At 31.1% G+C, this 23181-nt stretch overlaps 3 protein-coding genes and 1 pseudogene across 3 annotated transcripts; all 4 read left to right on the top strand.

Annotated features, from left to right (window-relative positions):
- Window positions 1-3573: 3573 nt before the first annotated feature.
- LOC120259832 (peptidyl-prolyl cis-trans isomerase CYP23) lies at window positions 3574-7052 on the top strand. Its single transcript, XM_039267278.1, has 7 exons — window positions 3574-3861; window positions 4350-4463; window positions 4564-4712; window positions 5852-5924; window positions 6015-6104; window positions 6285-6324; window positions 6728-7052. The coding sequence occupies exons 1-7, from the start codon at window positions 3688-3690 to the stop codon at window positions 6754-6756; spliced, it is 669 nt and encodes a 222-aa protein (XP_039123212.1). The 5' UTR covers window positions 3574-3687; the 3' UTR covers window positions 6757-7052.
- Window positions 7053-10705: 3653 nt separating this feature from the next.
- On the top strand, window positions 10706-11338 carry LOC120262492 (annotated as a pseudogene).
- A 5406-nt stretch (window positions 11339-16744) lies between these two features.
- On the top strand, window positions 16745-18232 carry LOC120261369 (homeobox-leucine zipper protein HOX21-like). Its single transcript, XM_039269244.1, has 3 exons — window positions 16745-17110; window positions 17254-17630; window positions 17727-18232. Exons 1-3 carry the CDS (start codon window positions 16948-16950, stop codon window positions 18045-18047), a joined length of 861 nt encoding a protein of 286 aa, XP_039125178.1. The 5' UTR covers window positions 16745-16947; the 3' UTR covers window positions 18048-18232.
- A 3062-nt stretch (window positions 18233-21294) lies between these two features.
- On the top strand, window positions 21295-22072 carry LOC120261370. The gene has a single exon (XM_039269245.1). It carries the CDS (start codon window positions 21340-21342, stop codon window positions 21940-21942), a length of 603 nt encoding a protein of 200 aa, XP_039125179.1. The 5' UTR covers window positions 21295-21339; the 3' UTR covers window positions 21943-22072.
- Window positions 22073-23181: the final 1109 nt, after the last annotated feature.

Here is a 23181-nt window from a genome sequence, read left to right as displayed (position 1 = left end):
ATTTATCTCTTTAGCAAGAACACGACGCATGAGATATGATGCTAATAGATTAAGAGGTTATTGATAATTATTTTAATTTTATAGAATTTGATGTTTTTTTTTTAGGTAGGGCGACAAGCGCTAATCCTCAAGGGCGTATATGGGGCAGGGGTATCACCACCATGTCCTCACCCTCTGGAAAGCAGAGAGCGCGGTTATGGAATCAAACTCGCATCTCTCCAACACGAGAGGATCCGGGGTACCGCTGGGCTCTTCACCATTTGGTATAGAATTTGATGTTTGTTAATAAATAAAATCAAAAAATAAAAATTGAAATCGTTAAATTTATTTTATTGAGTTTTTACATATTTGAAAAGTTCTAAAAGCATTTGTTCTTAAAAAGGACAAAAGCTTTTAACTGTTTACAACTTTTAAAAGGTCAATTATATAATGGAGCATAAAGAAACAAAGATGATGATTTGTCTTCTCTTAGAAAGCATTAATTAGAAGGTACATTGCTCCTAGACAATGTAAACAAAACAAAACAAAATAAAATAAAAATGAATTAAGTTCAACATTAGATGGTTCTATATCTTTCTTTTGCTAATTAATGAGGGCCCACCATTCTTAATCATGTCCACCTATCACATTAATTAACTCCAAAATTAATATATTGTTATTCTAGATCATTTACCTCTCTCTCTCTCTCTCTCTCTCCTCTTTGATTGATTTATAAAAAAACACATGATGTTTTTTATGGTCATTAATTTCTTTTTGAGTTAGTCTATAGAAATCTTCATTCTCTTTTACTTCGATCTAATGAATGAAGTGAAAGATTATTCAATATTAAAATTCTATTAACTAATTATTATTTACTTTTATTTTTATAAAAAAATAATAATAATAGTTTCATGTAATAATAGTTTATATATATGAATTTTTTTTAAACATAAAATTATTAATAGAGCCAGTGTTGGTGTAGATAAACAATAACACGACTCTCACAAAGAAAATTTGGTATTCAAATTAAATCTTTAAACATGACGAATAATATAAATAATATAATTTGTTTATTTTATCACTATATATATATATATATTAACATATGTATTTGGTGTTAAATATTATAAACTTACACCTGAAAACTTCATGCTAAAGCATCTACCAATATTTATGGTCATGCAGTGGTTGACTAAAAAAAGAAATATAATATATTTACAAAAAGGGAATGAGATGCTGTTTGTGAGAATTATTTACTAGGAAACACATCAATTAAATTAGAGAATTAATCATCCATTTGAGAGAAATCAATCTTTCCTTAATAGAGAAAAAAAGAATCTAACGTAGGAATTGATCAAATATATGCTCTTGTCTCCAAAAGTGAATATTGTCTAGTGAATATTATGTTTGTTTCCACTAACTATTGTGTGCTAAAATTCTCTTACAATACCTACGTAAAACCTATAAATTCTCTCCTATATTAATATATATTGTGGTTTCCACTAATAGGGTTTTCATATATATATATATATATATAGTTTTTTAGAAATAGTAATGTATTATTTGAAAATGGAAAGAGCAAAAATTAATCTATATAAAATAACAAAAGTTGAATAAAAAAAGTTTGAGATGTATATGAGTAATGTGAATTGATTATTAAAGCAGCCGAAAATATTGAAAAAGTTGATATAATTTGCATCCATGATTACTGTTTATTTTTTTTAAAAAAATTCTAATAGTTATATAAAATTATTTTAAAAATCTAAGAAAATAGTACGCCGGCCAAAGAAAGCATTGGTGTTTCTAACCAATTAAAAGTCGACATGTTTGCGGACTATGTTTAAAGGTAAAAAAATAATTATTTTTGTTAGACAAAACCAATAATTATAAAAGTAAGCTTTTAAAAAAATAATAATTAATTTCTCATCATCACTAAGTTAGGTCATAAGGGTTCTTAATTGCACTTTGATGGTGATTTCATGATGCAATGTGTCTAAATCAAAGCAATATAAATCAAAGCCCCACTTCTCTCCAATAGAATCAATTCTTTTCCACTAAGCTAAAAATTAAACAATCTCAAATCACAATTAAGGTGATGGTTACATAATCACATCATTAATTTGGAGTTTTATGCAAAGTTGAGAACAATTGATGGAGAATTTGAACACTTCTAGAGTAATATGAGAACTTAGAATCTAGATATGAACTTAGCTATCAAATAATAATAATACATGCTTTTAATTTTGCATTGATTTTTTCAAAGTCTTGACCCAACCTCTCCATCTTTGGATGGTAATATCTATATCAAATGAAGAATAATGAGTTGGAAAGAGGTGTTGGCTAATTGGGTATTTAGCCTACTTAGATAGCTATGTTTGCATGTGTTCTTTCTTGCTTGCTTGATTCTTTTGCCTTTCTCTTTTTATTGTGCTTTGGTCTTATTCCATATTTAAATCATTTATGTTATGTCCTAAGTATATATATATATATATATATATGAGGGCTTCATATCTAGATTTTTTTTTAATATTATTTGGATTTAGCAATTAATTGAATTATTTATACAACAATTATTGAATGGTTCAATACTATTATCAATCAAGAATATAAATCAATTTCATAGTGTTGGAGTTTTTTTTCCTTTTTAAGTAGTTCTTCAAATTAGATAACTTAATATTATAATGAGTTATATTAGTTTCTTTATGGGTATTAAACTTTTTTTTAGAATTAGATAATATCATTTTTGTTATATATTTTACATTTTATTTTTTGAAAAATTACCTATCCATCGCTGGAAATATCCTACTGTCTCAATTAGTCCCTCTTATATTTTTCTAATTTTGTTACCATATCTATATTTTGAATTTTTTCTTGCTTATCTCTTGTCACATTTTGAACACATATTAAATATCAAATATACCTTTACATTCATATTACCATCTCAACCCAATGCTAGTGCATCCCATTTTTTGGGGCACAAATCTTTTTAATGCAGAGGTGAGCTCATTTCTATTTCGGTTGAACGCAAGTATGTCGGCAAAAAGTGAGCTCACTCCCTTGCTTTCTATTAGTAAGCAAGTTTAACTTCACACTTCAATGCATGATGGCTCTCTCATTTCACGTTCTAACACAACCCCATGTCTATGAGGAAAATCATGAGTAATGATGTTATTTGATTCAAATTTGGATTTAAAAATAAAATTTTTAAAAAAATGGCGATGTTTTAAGAATACAATAAATTAGAGGGGAATTTTATGAAATTGATCTTCCAGTGAGTGAGGAGGTTGTTCCTGACGTGCACGTTATGTTGTGCTGTCTGTTCCTTTGTTATGTTGTCTGTTTTGGGTGGAGCCTCTCTTTTCTTTTTTGTACTGGTTTATTTTTTATTGTTCTTCCTATTAATGCATTTGTGGTTTATCCACTATATATAAAAAAAAAAATTATGAAATTAAAAATGCTGGAAGGATAGACTCTTACTATATCTCTTTACTCTTGACCTGTGGAATTTTCTTCAATCTTTTTAGGATTTGATTTTCAGTTGTCTAAAAATTTTATCCACAGTTAGTTATGAATCAACCGTAAAATTTCAGGGGTTTTCTGTAAATACGAAATAATTAAGCAAGTTTTTGTAGAAAACCCCCTCAACGAATATAGCACGAATCCCGAGGAAGCGGGAAGAGGAGTTCGTGGCCACGCAGAACGTTGACAATGGCGGCTAGGGTTCCGATCCGGCGACTCATCACCGGTGCTCTCTTCCTCCTCTCTGTATCTGTAACCCTCCTTCTTCTATCTAGCTCTTCTGATCAAGCTCTCTCCTCGTCGGAGAACAAACTCGTCTCCTCGTCGGATCCCGAGCTTGGATCCGCTCGCGTTGTCTTTCAGGTCCTCTGCTCTGATCTCAGCTTTTTCCTTCATTTTTTTTTCGGTTAATATCCCATTGTTTTTAGGTCCATGCTTTAAAATTTGTTTCTTTGGATGATACAAACTGAAAAATGAGTAATTTTTCAAATTCGTCTTTTAGTCTGCTGTAAAGACTGCATTTTTATGTCAAAGAAGAGAAGCAATTAGTTAGCACGTGTAAGACATGCGAAATGTATGGAGATTTAGGGTTTATCAAGTTATGTATTTGGTTTGCATTATGGGATTGATAACAACTTTGGAAATGGTTACTGTGGATACTGTTATTGAAGTAGTGTTTATTAATTTGTTGCTGATGTAGTGTCAAGGCACAGACTATGGAATAATTGAAGTAGCTCCTCTATGATTTGTTTCTTTTAACGCATGAGAGTTCAAATGCTTCTTTCTTTCTCTGATGCATTAGTATAAGTGAATTGTGTTTCATTAATGGGTCATGTATTTTTCTTGCTCAGACTAAGTATGGTGACATTGAGTTTGGGTTTTACCCTCATGTTGCTCCCAAAACTGTGGAGCATATTTTCAAACTTGTTCGGCTTGGGTGCTATAATACAAACCACTTCTTTCGGGTAATTACTATGACTGACTGTATATCTAATGGTTCACATGACAAGCAATTTAGTGGATGTTCTACTTACATTACATAAAATGGGTGTAATTTGGGTTCAGGTTGACAAGGGTTTTGTTGCACAAGTTGCTGATGTTGTAGGTGGCAGAACTGCTCCTATGAATGAGGAGCAGCGAAAGGAAGCTGAGAAAACTGTTGTGGGTGAATTTAGCAAAGTAAAACATGTAAGAGGAATACTTTCAATGGGAAGGTAGTACTTTCCTCCTTGCGTTTTGGGATCTTTATGTGTGGCAATTTCATATGCTTCTGTTTGTTGAGGTTTATAGATTATCTTTCTGTTATCATGGTTTAGTTCTGTTATAAAATCATGATGTGCCTGGCTATCCTCATAGATTTTCAAATTTATTTAATGGACTCTTGCATCAATTTTGAAAATCAGATAATGTTTGAGGCTTTCCTGACTTTCTTTGTAATGGCTAAAGTTCTTGATTGGAAGTTAAATATGCTTGACAAGATAAGATTCATACCCATCCATCTCCTTTGGGCATGCATGCTTTGTTTCTGTCTACATTTAGTTTCACTGTTCAGTTTTTTCCCCCTCGACTGGACACCTATTTAAGGCTTGAAGCCTTTAATCTTTATAATGTCTCAACTACTTCGTACCTCTTTTGCATTTTCCTTCGCAAAATCTTGGCGTTTTATTATTTTAAATCTGAAAATGTGCATTTAGGTTTCATGGTGTTTTGTATTACTAATAGTTAACATTGTGCAGGTGTTATTTATGAGTATGAGTTCCTATAGGTGATAATGATTGGAGTTACTTTTATGCTTTAGAGAATTTCTGCGTCACTCATCATCATTGTCTGGCTTCTGGCTAGCCTAATGGTTAAGATCACAGACACTTGACAAGGGCTTTACCTCCCACTTTTGTTCCTTTGTCTATGGAAGTTCTCTATTTAAATGTGTGATGATCATCAATTCATCATATGTGGAAATCCTCAAATTAAAATAACTTGTACTATTTTTTGCTTGCGCCTGAAATGGATCCATCTTTTTTCAAATCTTTTCTATCTGCATAGCTATTGCAACCTTCTTCGTCCCTGTTATGTTATCTAGTGATTCTTGGGTTCATTATAGACAATGCATGCTGACCAACTGAAATATTGTTGTTTCTACAACTGATTTCATGTGTGCTATATGAATTATTTACTGAGCCAGTTACAACATGCATGTTTGTATCAGAAGTTGAGGGTGTTTGCTTAGTGGATGATTTGATTTCTGTTTATCTGTTTATCATTTTATGCACAAGTGCATATGATTATTCTATCTGTTATTGTTCAATCCTTTTGTTCCAAATTTAGACATTGTACTTTTTCAGCTTCCATGCAGGTACGCTGATCCAGACAGTGCTGCATCTTCCTTTTCAATCCTTCTAGGAGATGCGCCTCACCTTGATGGCCAGGTATTTTAGATGTCACCGTGAAGCTTTTATAACTTGTTCCTGAAATTCATACTGATCATTTGACTGACCTGCCATCATTACGAGCTTCAGTATGCCATTTTTGGGAAGGTCACAAAAGGAGATGAGACATTGAGAAAGCTTGAGGAGCTTCCCACTCGTCAGGAAGGAATATTTGTGATGGTATGTTTTCTCTGTTTCCAAGTAAATAAGTATAGCCTTCAAATATCTGACAAATGGTAAGGCTCTTACTAAGTATATAAGTAATTGAAAATTTCTTTTGCCTGGTTTTAATTTACACCTCAAACATGTGCAATTTTATTTGTCTTTGTTGGAAGCTAAATCTTGTCTTGTCACTTGCAGCCCATTGAGCGGATTACCATACAGTCGACATACTTTTATGGTGAGACTCTGATAACAATATTTTTATCCCATGTTGTACCTCATGTAATCTATCATGCATCACTTAAATTTATTCAAAATCTTTGATATATGGGTACCTAATGCTCTGATATGTCCTGTGCTTTGTCCGAATGGGGAAATAATCGAGATGGAGCTTTCCTATAGTTTTTCTAGAATGCAGAGGTCAATCCAGGAATCACCAACATTCACTTTCTTAAACTATATAGACTAAAATATCACATGCATAATTATCCTGTTTTCTTTATGTTGTTTAGGACGTATATTACACAATTTCTACAGAATGGCTTGCTTGTACTGCATTTGCACCATAGAGGTTTTTCTACTGAAATGTTTACTCATTATTCAATATATATATGGTTCCTTTTCCTTTTGTGTGCTGTTAGATACTGAAAACAGGAAAGCGGTTATTTGAAGTGAAAGGCTTTTTGTATCTTACATCAAAATAAAAAAATGGGCAAAGGATCAGTACCAGTTTATAGAGGATTTCCATCGCCAGGGAGCAGAAACACATCGGTCTCAATGAAAACCCAATTCTGTGAATCATAACTTGATGGTACAATCCTAACCAGTGCCAATGCATACAGTCAATCTCTAGTAATTGATGTTCATTATCTTGTTTTGAATATTCTGGATCTTCTATTTTTAAAGGAGTGTTTCCTGTCACTGTATGTGGTTATGAATTTTAATTTTAATATATTGTTCATATAATCTATTATCAGCCTTTAAAAGGGAAATATAATTTAACCAGAGAAATTACAGAAAGGTTGAATGGTTGAATTTTGCGTTATTATTATCATATGAAACTCAGGTCAATGCCAAAGTTATTGCCATGCTTATTCACAGTAAAATCTATCTTGATAATCATACTTTTACTTTGACTACATTGATGCATGAAAAGTAGAGTTTATATAGATTTTGTTCTTCTTGTGTTGAACTGTTTAGTCTATTAAATATCTATAGTTATGTGAAATACTTAGTTATATATTCTCTTTTTTCCTTAAAGTTCTTAAACTTATGATATACTTTAATCAGGGAGCTCATGTATCTCTAAAACCCATTTTTTAATGACCAAGCTACAATATTAAACCAAACTCTTTTATATATATATATATATATAGTGTCTAGGATTCTCCATTTGTAGTAGTGGTGTGCTTTGCTGGTGTGCTTGTTTTATTGCTGGTTATGTACTTAAGAGCATGAGCTTGAGAATCATACAAAGGAATATCATTGTATTAATTTTTTTTTTCCTTGAGATCTCATCTGAACTATTATTATGTATTATTGTTATTGCTTTATTTTTTTAAAAAATAATTATTTAAGTCTTAAGGGTCTGTCTGTGTTTTGTATGAAGATCCAATTAGATTGAATGATTAATTAAGTTTTAGAAGCTCGTGGGTCACGGTACGGTCCACGTTGTCCATCCGATCATGCTCATGTGCCCCGTGAAACACTCCATGCTATTATTTTGCTTTATTTATTCTTCATTTAGAGCTGTTTATCCCCTTTCTGATTCCCATATTGTCCCCTAATTTAGCCTCAGATTTATTTAGTTCTTTGTACCTATATAATATATATATATATATAGATGATGTTTTCTAAGTATGTCATAATCCAATGGTTCTCAGTGTTTTTTTATTTTAAACTGTTCTGTACTGTTTATTTCATGTATATGAATTATTATAACCGTCAATTAAAAATCCAACTGTTAATGTAATGTTTTTAAATTTTAAATCTAAAGACGTATATAATGTGCTCTTTCGTGTGTGTAGAGTTAAAGATTGCTACTATAAGCATAAGTTTTTATAATAAGAAAAATTAATATGGGTTAATATATTTTTTAGTAAAGGATTTAAAAAAATCTTTTAAAATTTCAAAGGCTCTAGTAGCTTCCTACAAAACTCAATAATTTGTTTTTAATATAATTTATTATTATTATTTTTTCATTTTATATCCTCCCCGTCTATTCCGGCGGGTTTGCTCGGCCAGCAGGCTGGTCTGGAAGGCCACACATGTTCATTGAAATTACATAGAATCCTATTTTTTAAAAATAAAAATAATTAATTTAAAAAAATAATAATAATAAATTTTCAAAGTACCTGTAGAGGACTTTGAAAGAGTCAAAAGGGTTATGCGGTCGTATGTAATAATGAGAAGGTTCTTTTTTCCATTTATCTAATTTTAGGTGTGATTTAAATGTTTGATTTTAGAATCTCATGGATTAATATTAATTAGCAAGAGTGATTTTTTTTTATTATTATTTTTAATTAGCACGAGGCACTTGTATCTGATGGTTCTCTTCTTTCTAAACTTCTAGAATTTTTTTCTTAATCAAAATATTTAGTGGATAAATTTGCTTTTAGAAAAAATTAAAATTAAAATATAGAGTTTGACTCTACAAACCTGAACCCAAATCTATTTCAACCTAATTAAAACATTGGAATAAGCACAAATCTCGTCACGTGATATGGAACTTAATTTGTCATCATTGATGGAAATGTTGGCACAAGTGACACAACCCATTCTTATTCTCACGGTCATTTATTAAATATTTCCCTTCAGACATTAAAAAAAAAAATCCAAAATAAAAAGTAGCAAAATAATAATAATTTTCCAAAAATTATATATATAGATATCAAGTACTGTACCAATGGAATTGGTCTAAGGGTTAGAGGTTTGGTTCACGTAAGAAACAACCATACTAAAATGTCTATCATCTATAAAACTAACTATTTTGTTTGGATTGGTTTAGATTTAGTATTTTTTTACAAAAATAAAACGACGAGTGTTATATATATTAAGGGCGTGTGCATGGACTAAGAGTTGGTCATTTAGCTTGTGTGTCCTAGTGATATAAGGTTTATGTAACAAACCCGTAAACACAACTGAAGACCTGTTATGATTAATGTGTCTAGACTTGAACTTGAGACATGGTGAGTTAAAAGAATTAGTAAGTAAAAAATAATTAAAAAAAATTACATAATCACAAAAATATTAATTTGCATCTCTAAATAAAAAATAAAAAAAATGAAGCGTTGGCAAACGCGGGGCTAGGTGGAAGTTTAAAATGTTTTATGGGTCAATGCGTGCATTCTCTTAATTTCGTGCTAAACATTTCCTTGGGTTTCCTAGGCCTCATCCCTAAATAATCATATCAATATTTTTACTTTTATTTTCAAATATTACTTTATTTTTTTTCATAGCTTTTCAAATTCAAAGCATTGTTCGAAATTATATATATATATATATATAATACACACACACATACACACAAACAAAATTTACGTATATAGATAATAAAAGTTGTGATTACTTCTAAATCCTTTAAAACAACGATTATATATAATCATATGTATAGCTTCTGAAAAACTTTTAATCTAATCATCTTTTTTTTTTTTAAAAAAAAAAGTCCCTATTTGAATACTTCCCATTAAAGTATGTTTTGCATTATACTGTAATATTGAAAGCAAGTAGAGAAAAAAAAAAACATAATATTAATATTTTTATGTGAATTAGTATTACTTTCTTTCTTTCTTTTTTTCAAGAGGAACTCCTGGAATAATAGAAACTTAAATAAATGCATAAATATAGTGTTTGGAATTTTAATCTCATGTATCAAAGTATGTTTTATTTTTCATACGTGCATGGTAAGATTCATTTAGTAAAATTGTACAGTACTTTTTACAACTAAAGATGCCAAAAAAAAAAAACATGATTTACAAGGGTGAAAACTCCTAGTACTGAAAGAATTAAATGATATTTAAAAGCACGTAGCATGTCTCAACTCTAACATGGTGTGTCAAACGCTGACAAGCGCTGTTGACCAACTTGGACCCCACTAACTTTCAAACCTGAGTTAAATTTTTTATAGCCAAAACCCTAACCATGGTTATAAATATTAATCATGCTCTCCTGATCAATCTCCTCTATTTATAAAAATCATGGCTTGCCCTTACCACTCCATATCTTCAATATATCCCATGCGTTTGCTGTCTCTCATTTAACTTGTGCATTAATATCTCCAATAATATTATTGTTGTTCATCTTCTGTCTCTATTTAATTTAGCTCTAGTGTTCCATCCCTAATTTCTATCACTTAACTCCTCCTTTTTGCTATGATCCTTGGATACTAGACACATGCTTAATTATATTTGTGCATGTCTTCTTCTTCTCAACATAAATACTAGTCTAACTTTTCTTCTTCTTCATTAATTGCTCCAACTCCATCTTCCTCACTTGTTCTTTTCTTACAAGACATTACATTTACTCACACTTTGTCTTGGCAACTAGTCTCCTCCTCCTTCTTCTTCTTCTTCATATATATATATATATATAACTTCTCATATATAGCTTAAAACTCAATCAATTAATCAAACGCCAAACAAGAGAAGATGTCTAGCAGCAGAAGAACAAGATCAAGGCAGACGATAAGCTCATCGAGGATGACCAATGATCAGATCACTGACTAATTAGTCTCAAAGTTGCAATCCCTACTCCTGCATGGAGCTCATATTCAGAATGGAAATAGGGTTCGTCTTTCTTTTCAACTTAGTTTTAGTACTATATATATATATATATATATATGGAGCTCACATTCATGGTGGAAATAGGGTTAGTCTTTTCTTCAACTTAGTTTTAATTAATACTATATATATATATATATATATATGTATGTATGTATATGTATATGGTTAATCTTTCTTCAACTTAGTTTTAGTACTGAAAAAATATATAGCAAGTTATATATAATTAACTAGGGTTTTGGCTCATTAATTGGTGCAGGCATCATCAGCTAGGGTTTTGCAAGAAACTTGCAACTATATAAGAAGCTTGCATAGGGAGGTGGATGATCTCAGTGAGAGGCTCTCTGAGCTTCTCTCTGATACAAACATGAGCAGTGCTCAAGCAGCCATTATCAGAAGCATGCTCATGTGATGAGATTAATTATTTATATAATAATTATATCAAGATTATCATTAATTAATTATTTCTCTTGTTTCATTAATATTCTGTGTGTTGTAGTTGGACGCATGCAAGTAGATGGTTTGTAGTCTACTGGTTATTATTTACTATATATATGTAGAATAAGAGTGTCCACTGTGCTCTAGCTATATATATTAATTACATGAATTAAAGCGTTTCATCAGTTTTGCATCTATGAGCTAATTAAATTAAGTTTATGGTTTTGATCTCTTATTTAGTGGGCATTGATCTCTTGGGAATTGATGCGCATGGTTTGGGCTTGCAAAAAAGTTTGTGTTGTTTGCTTTTAATTAATGTTAATCAGAGCAAAAACAAGGTCACTACTACTTTCTTGATATATATATATTATATATATCGACAACAAGATGTTTTTTCTTTATGAATAGTGATTGTGTATGAGTGGTTTCAAAGACATGCGTGAGCTAGCCCTCGTCCCTCATGTTGCTCCAATCGCTCATGCACATCCCTCGAATCTTTAGTGGGTCTCCGCTCCTCTTTTCAATGTTTCTTCTTTCAATAATGTTATATAAATAAAAAATAAAATAAAATATAAAATAGGGATAGAAAGAATATGTCAAAGAGACGAGCAGTGTGCCGGATTAATAGGCTTTTGAAGTTTTAATATAAAATCAAAATGAAGAAATTAAATATCTTCAAAGTTCAAACCATTGGAGAGTCGTTTATTAAGGCAAGGTAAAAGATGGAGATATATATATATGTGTGTGTGTGTGTGTGTGTGTGTGTGTGTGTGTGTGTGTGTATGTGTAAAGAAGGACAATTGAACTAGGAACTTGCACCATTGTTTTTGCCTCAGCACATTTATCAAGATATATCTTCATATTTTATGAGAAGTTCTGAATTGCAAGTACATTATAAAGCTTTATAACAATAAATTTAATTAATTATTACAGTATTACTTGTTTGGTTAAATTCTTTTATACATTGTTAGCAATGCTTCTTGCTGATAAAATACTTGTTTGTAGTGATGTGTTTATATAATTTCAATGCTTATAATGTTACACCACATTTAACTGTATTTTCATTTTGGTTCTTTGTATTCCTCTCCAAATAATAGTTGACAATCTAAAAAATGGTCCCTTTATTTCCAAAATTCTAAATAATCATGCACACAAATACATAAGAAAGGGAAAAAAATATTCAAATTAAAATTTTCTTTCTATTTAAAATATTAATTTTCAAAATAATAGAATGACGCTCTAGCTAGATCACATATTTCCAATAAGTTATTGAATATAGAGTTTTCCCAAATGAGAAAAATGAATTAATTTCAATACCTTCGGAAAACTAATTAGAAATTAGTTAAAAAGCATTACATAGTACTATTTAATACTTAATTGGTATCTGGCCCATTATCATTTGGGTTCAAACTTAATGTTTTGGTTGAGCTTATGAGTCCTATTTTTAAGATGGTCACTTATGAAAATCGGGTAAGATTTAAAATAGTCACATACATTGGATAGCCTAATGGTATAACACCAAAGTGTAAAAAGAGAGGTCATGAGTTCAAATCCCTACCCTAATAGTACTGTTCATTATACTGTACATCATATACTATTTACCCAGGAATTTTTATATTATTTTTGTACTGTATATATATTGTACACCCGAGTTTCAGTACAATATTGTTTATATTTATAAAAAAAAGCCGCTTATCACCTATTATTCAAAAAAAAAATTAAAATACTTTGATTCTTGAGAATTAAAAACATGTAATTCATCTTTAGAAGCTAAAGAGTAAAACAAGATATGTACACAAATAATTATACTCTCGAGTCATTATTAATCATTAAATTTATCATGATTTCATTAATTCATTGTTTTTTAATTATAAGGTTTTAATCTCTAATCTATCTAGATATTTTACTAGCATAGGGATTCATGTCTTTGTTTTAAATACCATCTAAATATTTATTGGGGTCTAAGCTTGTTAGATGATTAATTTAGGACCAATTTGGGCTCAATATTTGGGAGAAGACGGTACACCAACTATCCTAGCACATTTAAATGAGATGGCTTTATATATATGTTTGAAAAATGATTTGATTCTAACTACTAAAACAGTAAATAAATAAATAAACATATTAGATATCTCTCCTGATTACCTCCAAAATATGAATATTATAAAAGGACAAAAATAACATATCAATATTGTGCAAGCAACTAATAATTCATCAATATATATATATATATTTTTATGAATATATTATAAATATAAAAATAATAATAAAAGCTAAAATATTTATCAAATACCTTAATAATTTACTTCTTCTTCTTCCTTTCTCTTATCTATCTCTTATTTTCCTTTATATCTTAGAATTTATAGGCATTTAGGATTTGAATGGACAGTTAGAATTGATTTAATTCAACGGTCAAAAATACAATGGTGAGTGAAATAGTAACATTGCTGGCAGTGTTATCTGGAAGGATGCTACAGTAATACCTCCTGCTATAGTATCATTGTTGCCGAATACATCCATTTATAATATTCAAAATACATATCAAATTATATATACAATATATATATATACACACACACACATATCTAAGCTTCTTGACACTTGTAACTTTACTCTTCCAAAATTCAATTTTTTAAAATAATAAAAAATAATTGAAAAAAAGTCAAATTGGTCCCAATTATCAAATTAAATAATTAACAAAATAACATATCAAATTATATATATATATATATATAAATATATTAGCTTCTTGTCTCTAGTAGCTTTACCCTTCTGAAACTCAAAAATATTTTTCGAAAATAATACAAAATAATTAGAAAAAAATTCAAATTTTATCTAAATTAAATAATTGGTGTCAATCAATTGGCAATTGACTTCAAGCTACTTAGTATCTGGTTATTTTATGAAAATTGGGGAAAATAGCTCTTAATTCATTTAAAATAAAATGGTTTAATTGAAAAGGAATGGATGTTTCTTATTGTCTGAAAATGTTTAATTTAATCATTTAATCAGCTATGTAGAATTAGATACAAACAACATCCAGCTAAATTCAAGCTTAATCTAAACACAAGAATTTGGAAGTATGAAGTAGTTACGGGTACCAAACTAGACAAGATTCTGAATGAATTGAGTTTAAACATGTTAAAATTTTAAGATCAAGTGCTTAATCAACTAAGATTTTCATAATGTGCGTGTTTGTGTGTGAATACGGAAATAAATAATAATAATAATAATAATAATAACATACACTTTGTTTTTTTGGAAAACTCAAGAAAACTCATAAGTAGAAGGAGAAAATGATTCAACTATATATTGAAAATTGAGTCCAATAATAAAGTATTTCATTATTATAAAAATTCTAAAATATGCTTAAATAGGTCTTATGTTGATTATAAGTTGGATTCATTTGGTCAATGACCTCTTTGTCGATAGGCACCAGATCCCTTGCATAGACACTCAAATCTCAACTTGCATAGGGGAGGATATATGCGGAATGAGATATTAACTCTTTGTCTATATATGCCTTAGACATAACTTGTCCCACATTCGTTAAAAAAATAAATAAATAAATAAATTGACATGGATTCAATGTAATATGTTGTTTGACGGAGTGGTCACATTGCTTAAATTCTCTAAACATATCTAAACCATATGACACTGATCTTCAAAATATTTTTTGGGTATAAATTATGTCACAAGTGTTTTTTTGGCATCAAGTAAAAAAAATTCGAGTTACAAATTCTAACATATATGATGCAAGTGAATTAATGTTTTGTTTAATGATCAATGAAATATTACAACATTAACGGAATGGATGACAAGTAAAGTACATAAAAATCTATAGAAAGAAACAAAGAAGGCACTGATGAATGGCCATATTTGAGGCAGGGTCCACGCTCTAGCAAGCTAAAAGTACTCACACATTCTTATGTACTCACCGGATGACCACAAAATTGTAATGTTTTTAGTTATTTATAAATCATGCAATAATAATTAAAAAAACATTATTATAGATTTAAATTCTAAATCATGAGAAAAACTCCATTTAATTATGTTTGAACTTCATCTTAAATGAAACATCTCATATCTTGCACAAGTTTCATTTATATTCAACCCAAAGGATCATTGGTTGAAGGGAAAGTTTTATTTTATTTTATTGTTTAAATAATAGGTGATAAATATATTTTTTTTTTATGAATATAATCATTACCTAACAGTACTGGAGCTCGGGTGTACAGTGTATGTACAGTACAAGAATAATATAAGAATTCTGGATGAACAGTGTATAAACAGTATAGCGAATAGTATTATTAAGGGAGGGATTTAAACTCATGACATCTTTTTTTTACACTTTGGTGTCATACCATTGGGCTATCTAATGTATGTAAGGGAAAGTTTTATTCCTAATTTATCTAATTTTTATTTTTTTAAAATATATATAATTAAAATAAATATTTCAATTAAATATTAAATATTAATAATTAATCTTGACATGAGGACGGAGACAAAAAGTGGGTTAGGGTTAGGATTAGGGTTAGGGTTATATTTTTGACATGAAAAACTGATCCACGATTAGCTGTATGTGAGTTAGGTAGCAAGACCTGCAAGTCATAGGACCCATCACTTCCCTAAGATTCCTCCCCTTCCTCTCTTCTTTTCAACACCCCCATTTTCTTATGTTCATATTTCCCATATATCCTATTTCAAGCCAACTCATTTTCCTTTCTTTTCTCTTCTTTTCAATCAATCAAATTTAATAAATAAATAAACAAACAAAAGAAATCCACTTAGCATTGATTTATTTTATATATAATTAAATATTGACTAATATTGAAGAAGAAAATGGAAATGGAAATGGCCAACTTCTCTATTCCAAATGAAAGGAAACAACATGGAGAACATGGGATGAGGATCCCACCTCCCTTCCTTTTAGGAGATCCATTTAACATTATGACAATGATATTAATTAGTTGATTAATTACAATAAGAGATAATTATGATTAATCAAAGAATAAATAAAAAATAGTGTTATCAGATAATTAATTAAATCATTCCCTAATTAATGCTCAAATTAAAGGCATCACTATGGATCCTTCTCCTTCTTCTTCTTCTTCTTCTTCTTCTTCTTCTTCTTTTTTAAATTGTTTTGTACAATTGTACACAATACAAATGCTTAGAATGGAGTACACATACATACATGCTTGTCCTAAGTACCAACCATTCAATATAGTTAATTCAACAAGGCTATAAGATCAACTAGCTAGCTAAGGTTTGCTTAAAAGTTAAAACCATCCAAATTTCCATTTAACAAAGTCACATGCACTCATCTAGACTTGTTGTTCTTATGTTTTGAATTTGATCTCTTTATTTATTTATTTTATTTTTATTTATTGTATTATATATAGATCCTCATAAATTTTATTATAAGGTTATGGAAACTCAAGAGAAATTTCAAATAGTACTCCTCCTCCTCATCCTCTCACCATCTCCTCCATTCCATCAAATCCCTCACCCTTCTCCTTTCTCTTTCTCCACATCACCATTAGATGTCCTCTTCATGAAAGCTCACCATCATCCTCATCATCACTATCATCACTTCTCTTGATCCTTTGATGAGCTAGCTAACTAGCTAGCTAGCTAGCTCCATGTCACTAGACCACCAAATGGCATGCAATGGCATGTCCTCTTCCTTCTTCCCTCCCAACTTCATCCTCCAAATGCAGCCCCCCACTGAAAATGAACACCAACATCAACCTCTTCCTTCCACTCTCTCTCCTTTCCTCCCCACCAACACCCAAGATCTCAGAGGTAATGTAATCATCTTTCTTGTTAATTGTTATACATACATATAAAATTATAATATTATCATGATCATTGTGATCTTGAAAAGTTCATTACTTATATATATATATTGGTTGTAAATTGTAATATATATATATATATATATATAGGGATGGCAACAATGTTGAGTAAGAGATCCATGTCATTCTGTGGGAGGGAGCCATGTGAAGAGATGACCGGAGATGATGAATTTTCTGACGATTGTTCACATGCCGGGGAGAAGAAAAGGAGGTTGAACATGGAGCAAGTGAGGACTTTAGAGAAGAACTTTGAGCTTGGGAACAAACTCGAGCCGGAGAGGAAGATGCAACTAGCCAGAGCTCTTGGCCTTCAACCAAGACAGATTGCCATCTGGTTCCAGAACAGGAGAGCAAGGTGGAAAACCAAACAACTTGAGAAAGACTTTGGTGTTCTTAAGAGACAGTTTGAGTCTTTGAGGTCTGAGAATGATGCTCTTCAAGCTCACAATAAGAAGCTCCAAGCTGAGGTAATTTAATTTAATTAACCATGCATGCATTGAATTAATAATTATGTACAATATGGTTGATTTCATTGTTTAATTTATATGTATATATATTGCAAGATATTGGCTTTAAGAGGAACAAGAGAAGCATCAGAGCCAATCAATCTGAATAAAGAAACAGAAGGGTCATGCAGTAATAGAAGTGAGAATAGTTCAGATATAAAATTAGACATCTCAAGAACATCAGCAATTCAACATGCCAGGCCTTTGTTCTCAGCCATTGGTAGACCAGTTGGGAATTCAAGAACTCATGAGCTTAACTTTCCTCCAATGAAGATTGAACACGGCACACCGGACGACAATTTCTGCAACATTTTCTGCAGCATAGATGATCAATCTGCAGCCATCTGGCCATGGTCAGAGCATCATAATTTCCATTGATACATTATGTACACCGTTATATTAGACGATCGAAGACGATAAAAGAAAAGGAAAATTACATGATATGTCTTGAGTCGTAGAGATAAAATTAATGATAAAATCTTTTATATACTAGGGTAAAGTATATATAGATTTTTGTTAGTATGTTTCTGGTTCTTTGCGTGATTAATGAAATAAAGGACATATTAATTATATAAAGATTTGTATCCTTTTTGATCAGTTGTTACAAGTTCTGCTGATTAATTTTCAATGGTCTATATATATATAATTTATCAACCAAAGATTGGAAAAAAAAAAAAAAAATTTATCAAGGGGTTTCACAGATCATTAGCAAACCCTAATTAAAATTAATATAGAAATAATAAAGATGAAACGATATTGTTTCTAAAGATATGTTTGGAAGGCATGCAAAAGTCCATGTGTACAGAAAAAGGGTGTGGCAGAATACAGCTCATGGGAGAACATGCCCTTGTGCCTTCCCCATGGATTCAGAGAATGGGTGGGTCACACAAGGCCTCAGAAACCCTAAAAAAAAAACATATACACATACACTAATATATATATATATAAACACACATTGCCCTTGTGACCTTGTCTCCATGACCATTCTCTATTCCTGCCATTTCATACATGATATGCTTCCTATATATATATATATATATATCATTTTTCACGTAGTACATTATTAATTCATGGTAACTAATACTGTGATCTTTCATGCATAATCTTGTTATATACACATATATTATCTTCTCTATTGAAGAACCCTTAAGAGCCCTTATATATATAGTTGTATTTATGACATATGTATATATATATATATATATGGTATTGAAATATATACTTGAGAAAGTAAATATTCCTGTAAACTTAGGATTCCACAAAATAATGGAGGACTTTGACAGCAACTAATGGACTTGGCTTTCTCTCCCACTCCTTGCACAGTGTCCTGTAAACCTCTATCTTGTTGTGATCCTTTAAAACAAAAATGGCAGTGAAGTGAGAGAGAAGACTACTACATCCTCATATTCTCTGCGGAGTGCCGAAAAGATCAAAAAGGCGGTATTCGAAGGGCTCTGCTGCAATAATTCAGTATATATGTTATCAATGTATGGTGGCAAATTGTCATCTCATGGCAGTGATATACTGTTCCATTGCTTCTGGCATTGCATGTGAACATTGTGATCCTTTTGTTATATAAGCACAGTGTTGCCGTTGTCTTTAATTGCTTGATCTAGTGGCATGTCACTGATCACTGACACAATTATTAACAGACCGATTATCGATCCATCATCGCTTCTCGCTTATCGACCATTGATTAATTAATTGAAAAAAAAAATTAAATTTTTTATGGTTCATTTTTGTTATGATATTAAGCTTGGTAGAGCTGTTCTTTTGAGTCCACTTGATCATATGGGTTGGCAAGACTTATGTGTATTCCTTATAATTAAGCTATGAAATTTGGATATGATTAGTACACAAAGTTTATATGATAATAATTAATTTCGCCTAATTAAATTCAGGCTTTATATGGTGGAGGCCTTCGGCATATATAGTACAGTGTGATCATTGGCTACCTAGATAGATTTGGATGGATATATATATGGAATTGGATAGATATTTCTAAATTTACAATGAGATGTTTGATTACTGGCTTGTATATAACATGCATAAATATACATGAGAAACTAATTACATGGAAACACTTTCATTGATCATCCGGGCATGCACTTCATATAACTACAAAACTTTGATGAGAGACAATAAAACAATCTGTGTCTCTCTTTCTCTACAATATAGTAATTTATTTATGATGACAAGCAGTAATATATAGATAGAGGAGGCCATGCTAGATTCCCTAATAAAAAACTTATAAAGTGTCCACCAACATGGTGATCATATGAGAATATGATAAGGGGAATTATCATGTATATATAGATGTCACCAAATTAATCTCTTAGTAGTAATATAGGCATATATATATATATATATATATAGTAGGGATTTAGAAAACAACTTGCTATGGCCTATGAATGGGACAAGATTAATATATGAAAATTAAGTCATACGAAGATACCTAAGCACATGAATACTAGTTTAAAGTCAGCATTGATATAATACTATAATAAATTAATAATCCATCTATTTTGCTAATGAGAAAGTGATGAATTATATATATATATATATATATAATTTAAATAGAGGATATGGTGATTAATTTGCATGTGTTGCCAACTATATATTTGATGGCATGCATTTCATGGATAGGCTGTTTATTTATGTTCATATTAGGATTTCTAATTGGTTGTGTGGAAATATGGATTCGAAATCTAAAACAAGGCTTGACTTGAATATTTTTTTAAGCTCGTGTAATCCAACCTGTTAATTGAATGAGGGGCTTTGCGTTTCACACAGATTTATTAGTGGTTTTGACCCTACACGGTAAATAGTAATTAATAGTTTTGACTTATTTTTATGTTGACTCGTGAAAATTTGGTTTGTGACGCACATACATCAAACGTCCAATACGCCGAATATATAATTAAAAATATTTCTATAATATATTAATTTTAAAAAAACTCTGTTGGTGTTTTATTTATTTATTTATTTAAACAAATGTGGATAAGCCATATGCACTACATAACCTGTATGAGTTAAGATTTGAATCCGTATCTTCAGCATGATAAACACTTTATATGGGGAACTCCATGTCAATAGACCAAAGAATTGTTGGTCGGATGTTTTATTTTTCTCTTTAATTTTATTTTTAAAATTCCTCAAAAATTTGATAAATTATATATATATATATATATTTCATGTTTTAAGTAGTATCGTTGCAAAGTGAATTTAATTTTAAAAACTAATTAATTATAGAATAATTTATTTACATTATTTCTTGCCAAACTTCATAGTTAGTATAGTCCGTATCAAGCTGAATTTAGAAATTGCAACATATCAAATAAAAAAAAACAAAATCAATAAAATGGAAAAAAAAATCAAATATATTCTAACATTTTATTATTATTATTTGTAATCAGATCTGAAATTTTCATATAATTAAACAAATTTATGAGGAGTTAGTTATATTAGTATGCCATTATTCCCCCCAAAAAAACCGGGAACAAAATCTAATCACGAGGCAGCTAAACAGAATCGGAGCTCTCTCACGAATCTGATAGTAATTTAACGGCTCTGATGTCCTGAAATGCGCCACGTCATTCCTCTCCTCATCCACTCATTCCTAGCCAAAATTCCAACTATCATCGGATAAGCGCGGCAAATCCCATCTCCAATGGCCTCCACCGCCGCCGCCGCCGCCGCAGTCACCGTCGGTGCCGGCGCCACCATTCTTCTCTTCTCCACCTCCAAACCTTACCAACTCCCCAAACCCTTCTCAAAGTTCCCAACTTTGCACCGCCCCACCACCAAGCTCTTCGTCTCCTCTCCCTCTGCCCGCCGCGGCTTCGTCCCCAGCGCCGGAGAGGAGCGCGTGTTCTTCGATGGCGGTGCGCACTATGGAGACCTCCTCGCCAACCTCCTTCTTGGATTCACTCTGCTCTGGCTCCCCCTCACCCTCGCCGCTGTCTTCCGAGCCTTCTATCTCCGCTACCGGTTCACTAACTTGCGAGTGACGGTGATATCAGGGCTCACTGGCCAAGACCGGAGTGATTTTGGGTACGAATCGATTACGGATGTGAAAGTGGTGCCGAGATTTATTGGGGAGTGGGGGGATGTTGTGATCACTCTGAAGGATGGGACTAAGGTGGATTTGAGGAGCGTTCCCAAGTTCAGAGAGGTTGCAGAGTATTGTGTGTCAATGAGTGGCAATGTGAAGAACGTGGAGGACAGCAGGAGCAGTGGCACTGGCACTGGCACTGACCCAAGAGGGTTCTGATTTTCCTTAAAAAATTCTGTGAATTGAAGGTATATATATTGTCTATTACTTCTTTGTTTCACAAATTGAATGAGTTATGCTATATTGAATTAATGAATTTGTAAAGTTGTTGGATTAATTTCTGTGAAAATGAATGTTTTGTGGAGTGTTTTGATTGAAATGGACATGAAATGTGATGCCAATGTGAAATTTATTGTGGCTTGACTAATTAATTTCACTTGGAGATTGATGCTAAATGGAAATCGAATGCATGGGAGAATGCAGTGGAAGATAGTTGATAGGAAAAGCAAAAAAAAACTCTTAATATTTGGGGATATGATTTAATTCATTTAGCTTCATCACATTATGGTATTTGGATATTTTATGTATAATGATGCATATGCAAAGTCATATTGGAGTGGATGTAGAAGCACAGATGCGAAAGTGGAATCCTGTAAAATTGTTTTCTTGTGCTTCTTGTCATCTATGTATGGAAAATAACTTTTTTTTTAATAAATATATTGGAGGTTTAGGTTGAGTGCCTTTTCATCTCACCTAATTCATCTTGCCAATTCTTTGGAATGGCAAGAGTTCTTTTATGGTCTCTGTGTTTTTCTTGTGCTGCTTCAATTGTAAACCTTTTCATGGCAGTTTTTATTCTTTTTTAATGTCAGCTCACAGCTACATTCTTATATTGGAGATTTTTTTTTTTATTCAGTATTTTTTTGGTGAGTTCCTGATGAAATCTTGCTTATGGTCTTACATAAATTATACTTAATTTGTTTTGAAGATCCTGTTCTTTGTGTGTTTGCCACATGGTTATGTTCATGATGTGATACCAATGCATAAGCCATTTTGACAACTTACATATTATTTATCATTCTTTGCATTGGCATATTAAATCTATATATATATATATATATATTACTATATCTTAAAGTATATGATGATGCTTCTATATTGTTCTCTTAAATTGCAAGCATGATCATTGTCAGATAGAATGAAAGAAAATAACAAAGAAAATGACTGCAATGTCTTCCCAACAGGAGTCTGCTGAGGTTCTAGCCTGATCCATTGTGAAATGGACAACTGAATTCTAAACTATCTTAAGTAATATAAATAATTCTTATCATATTTAATTTCAAAGTTAGGTGAAGTGTCATCCAAAAAGTTAAACAAAAACTTAATTTTGGACTAAAATTTCAACCTCTTTTATTTTATTATTACTTATAATATTTGTATTGTATTCAATGCTCTTAT

Source organism: Dioscorea cayenensis, chromosome 5, assembly GCF_009730915.1.
Source record: "Dioscorea cayenensis subsp. rotundata cultivar TDr96_F1 chromosome 5, TDr96_F1_v2_PseudoChromosome.rev07_lg8_w22 25.fasta, whole genome shotgun sequence".
Lineage (NCBI taxonomy): Eukaryota > Viridiplantae > Streptophyta > Magnoliopsida > Dioscoreales > Dioscoreaceae > Dioscorea > Dioscorea cayenensis.
Note: the sequence above shows the minus strand (reverse complement) of the source record. Positions and strands in the feature narration are given on the sequence as shown.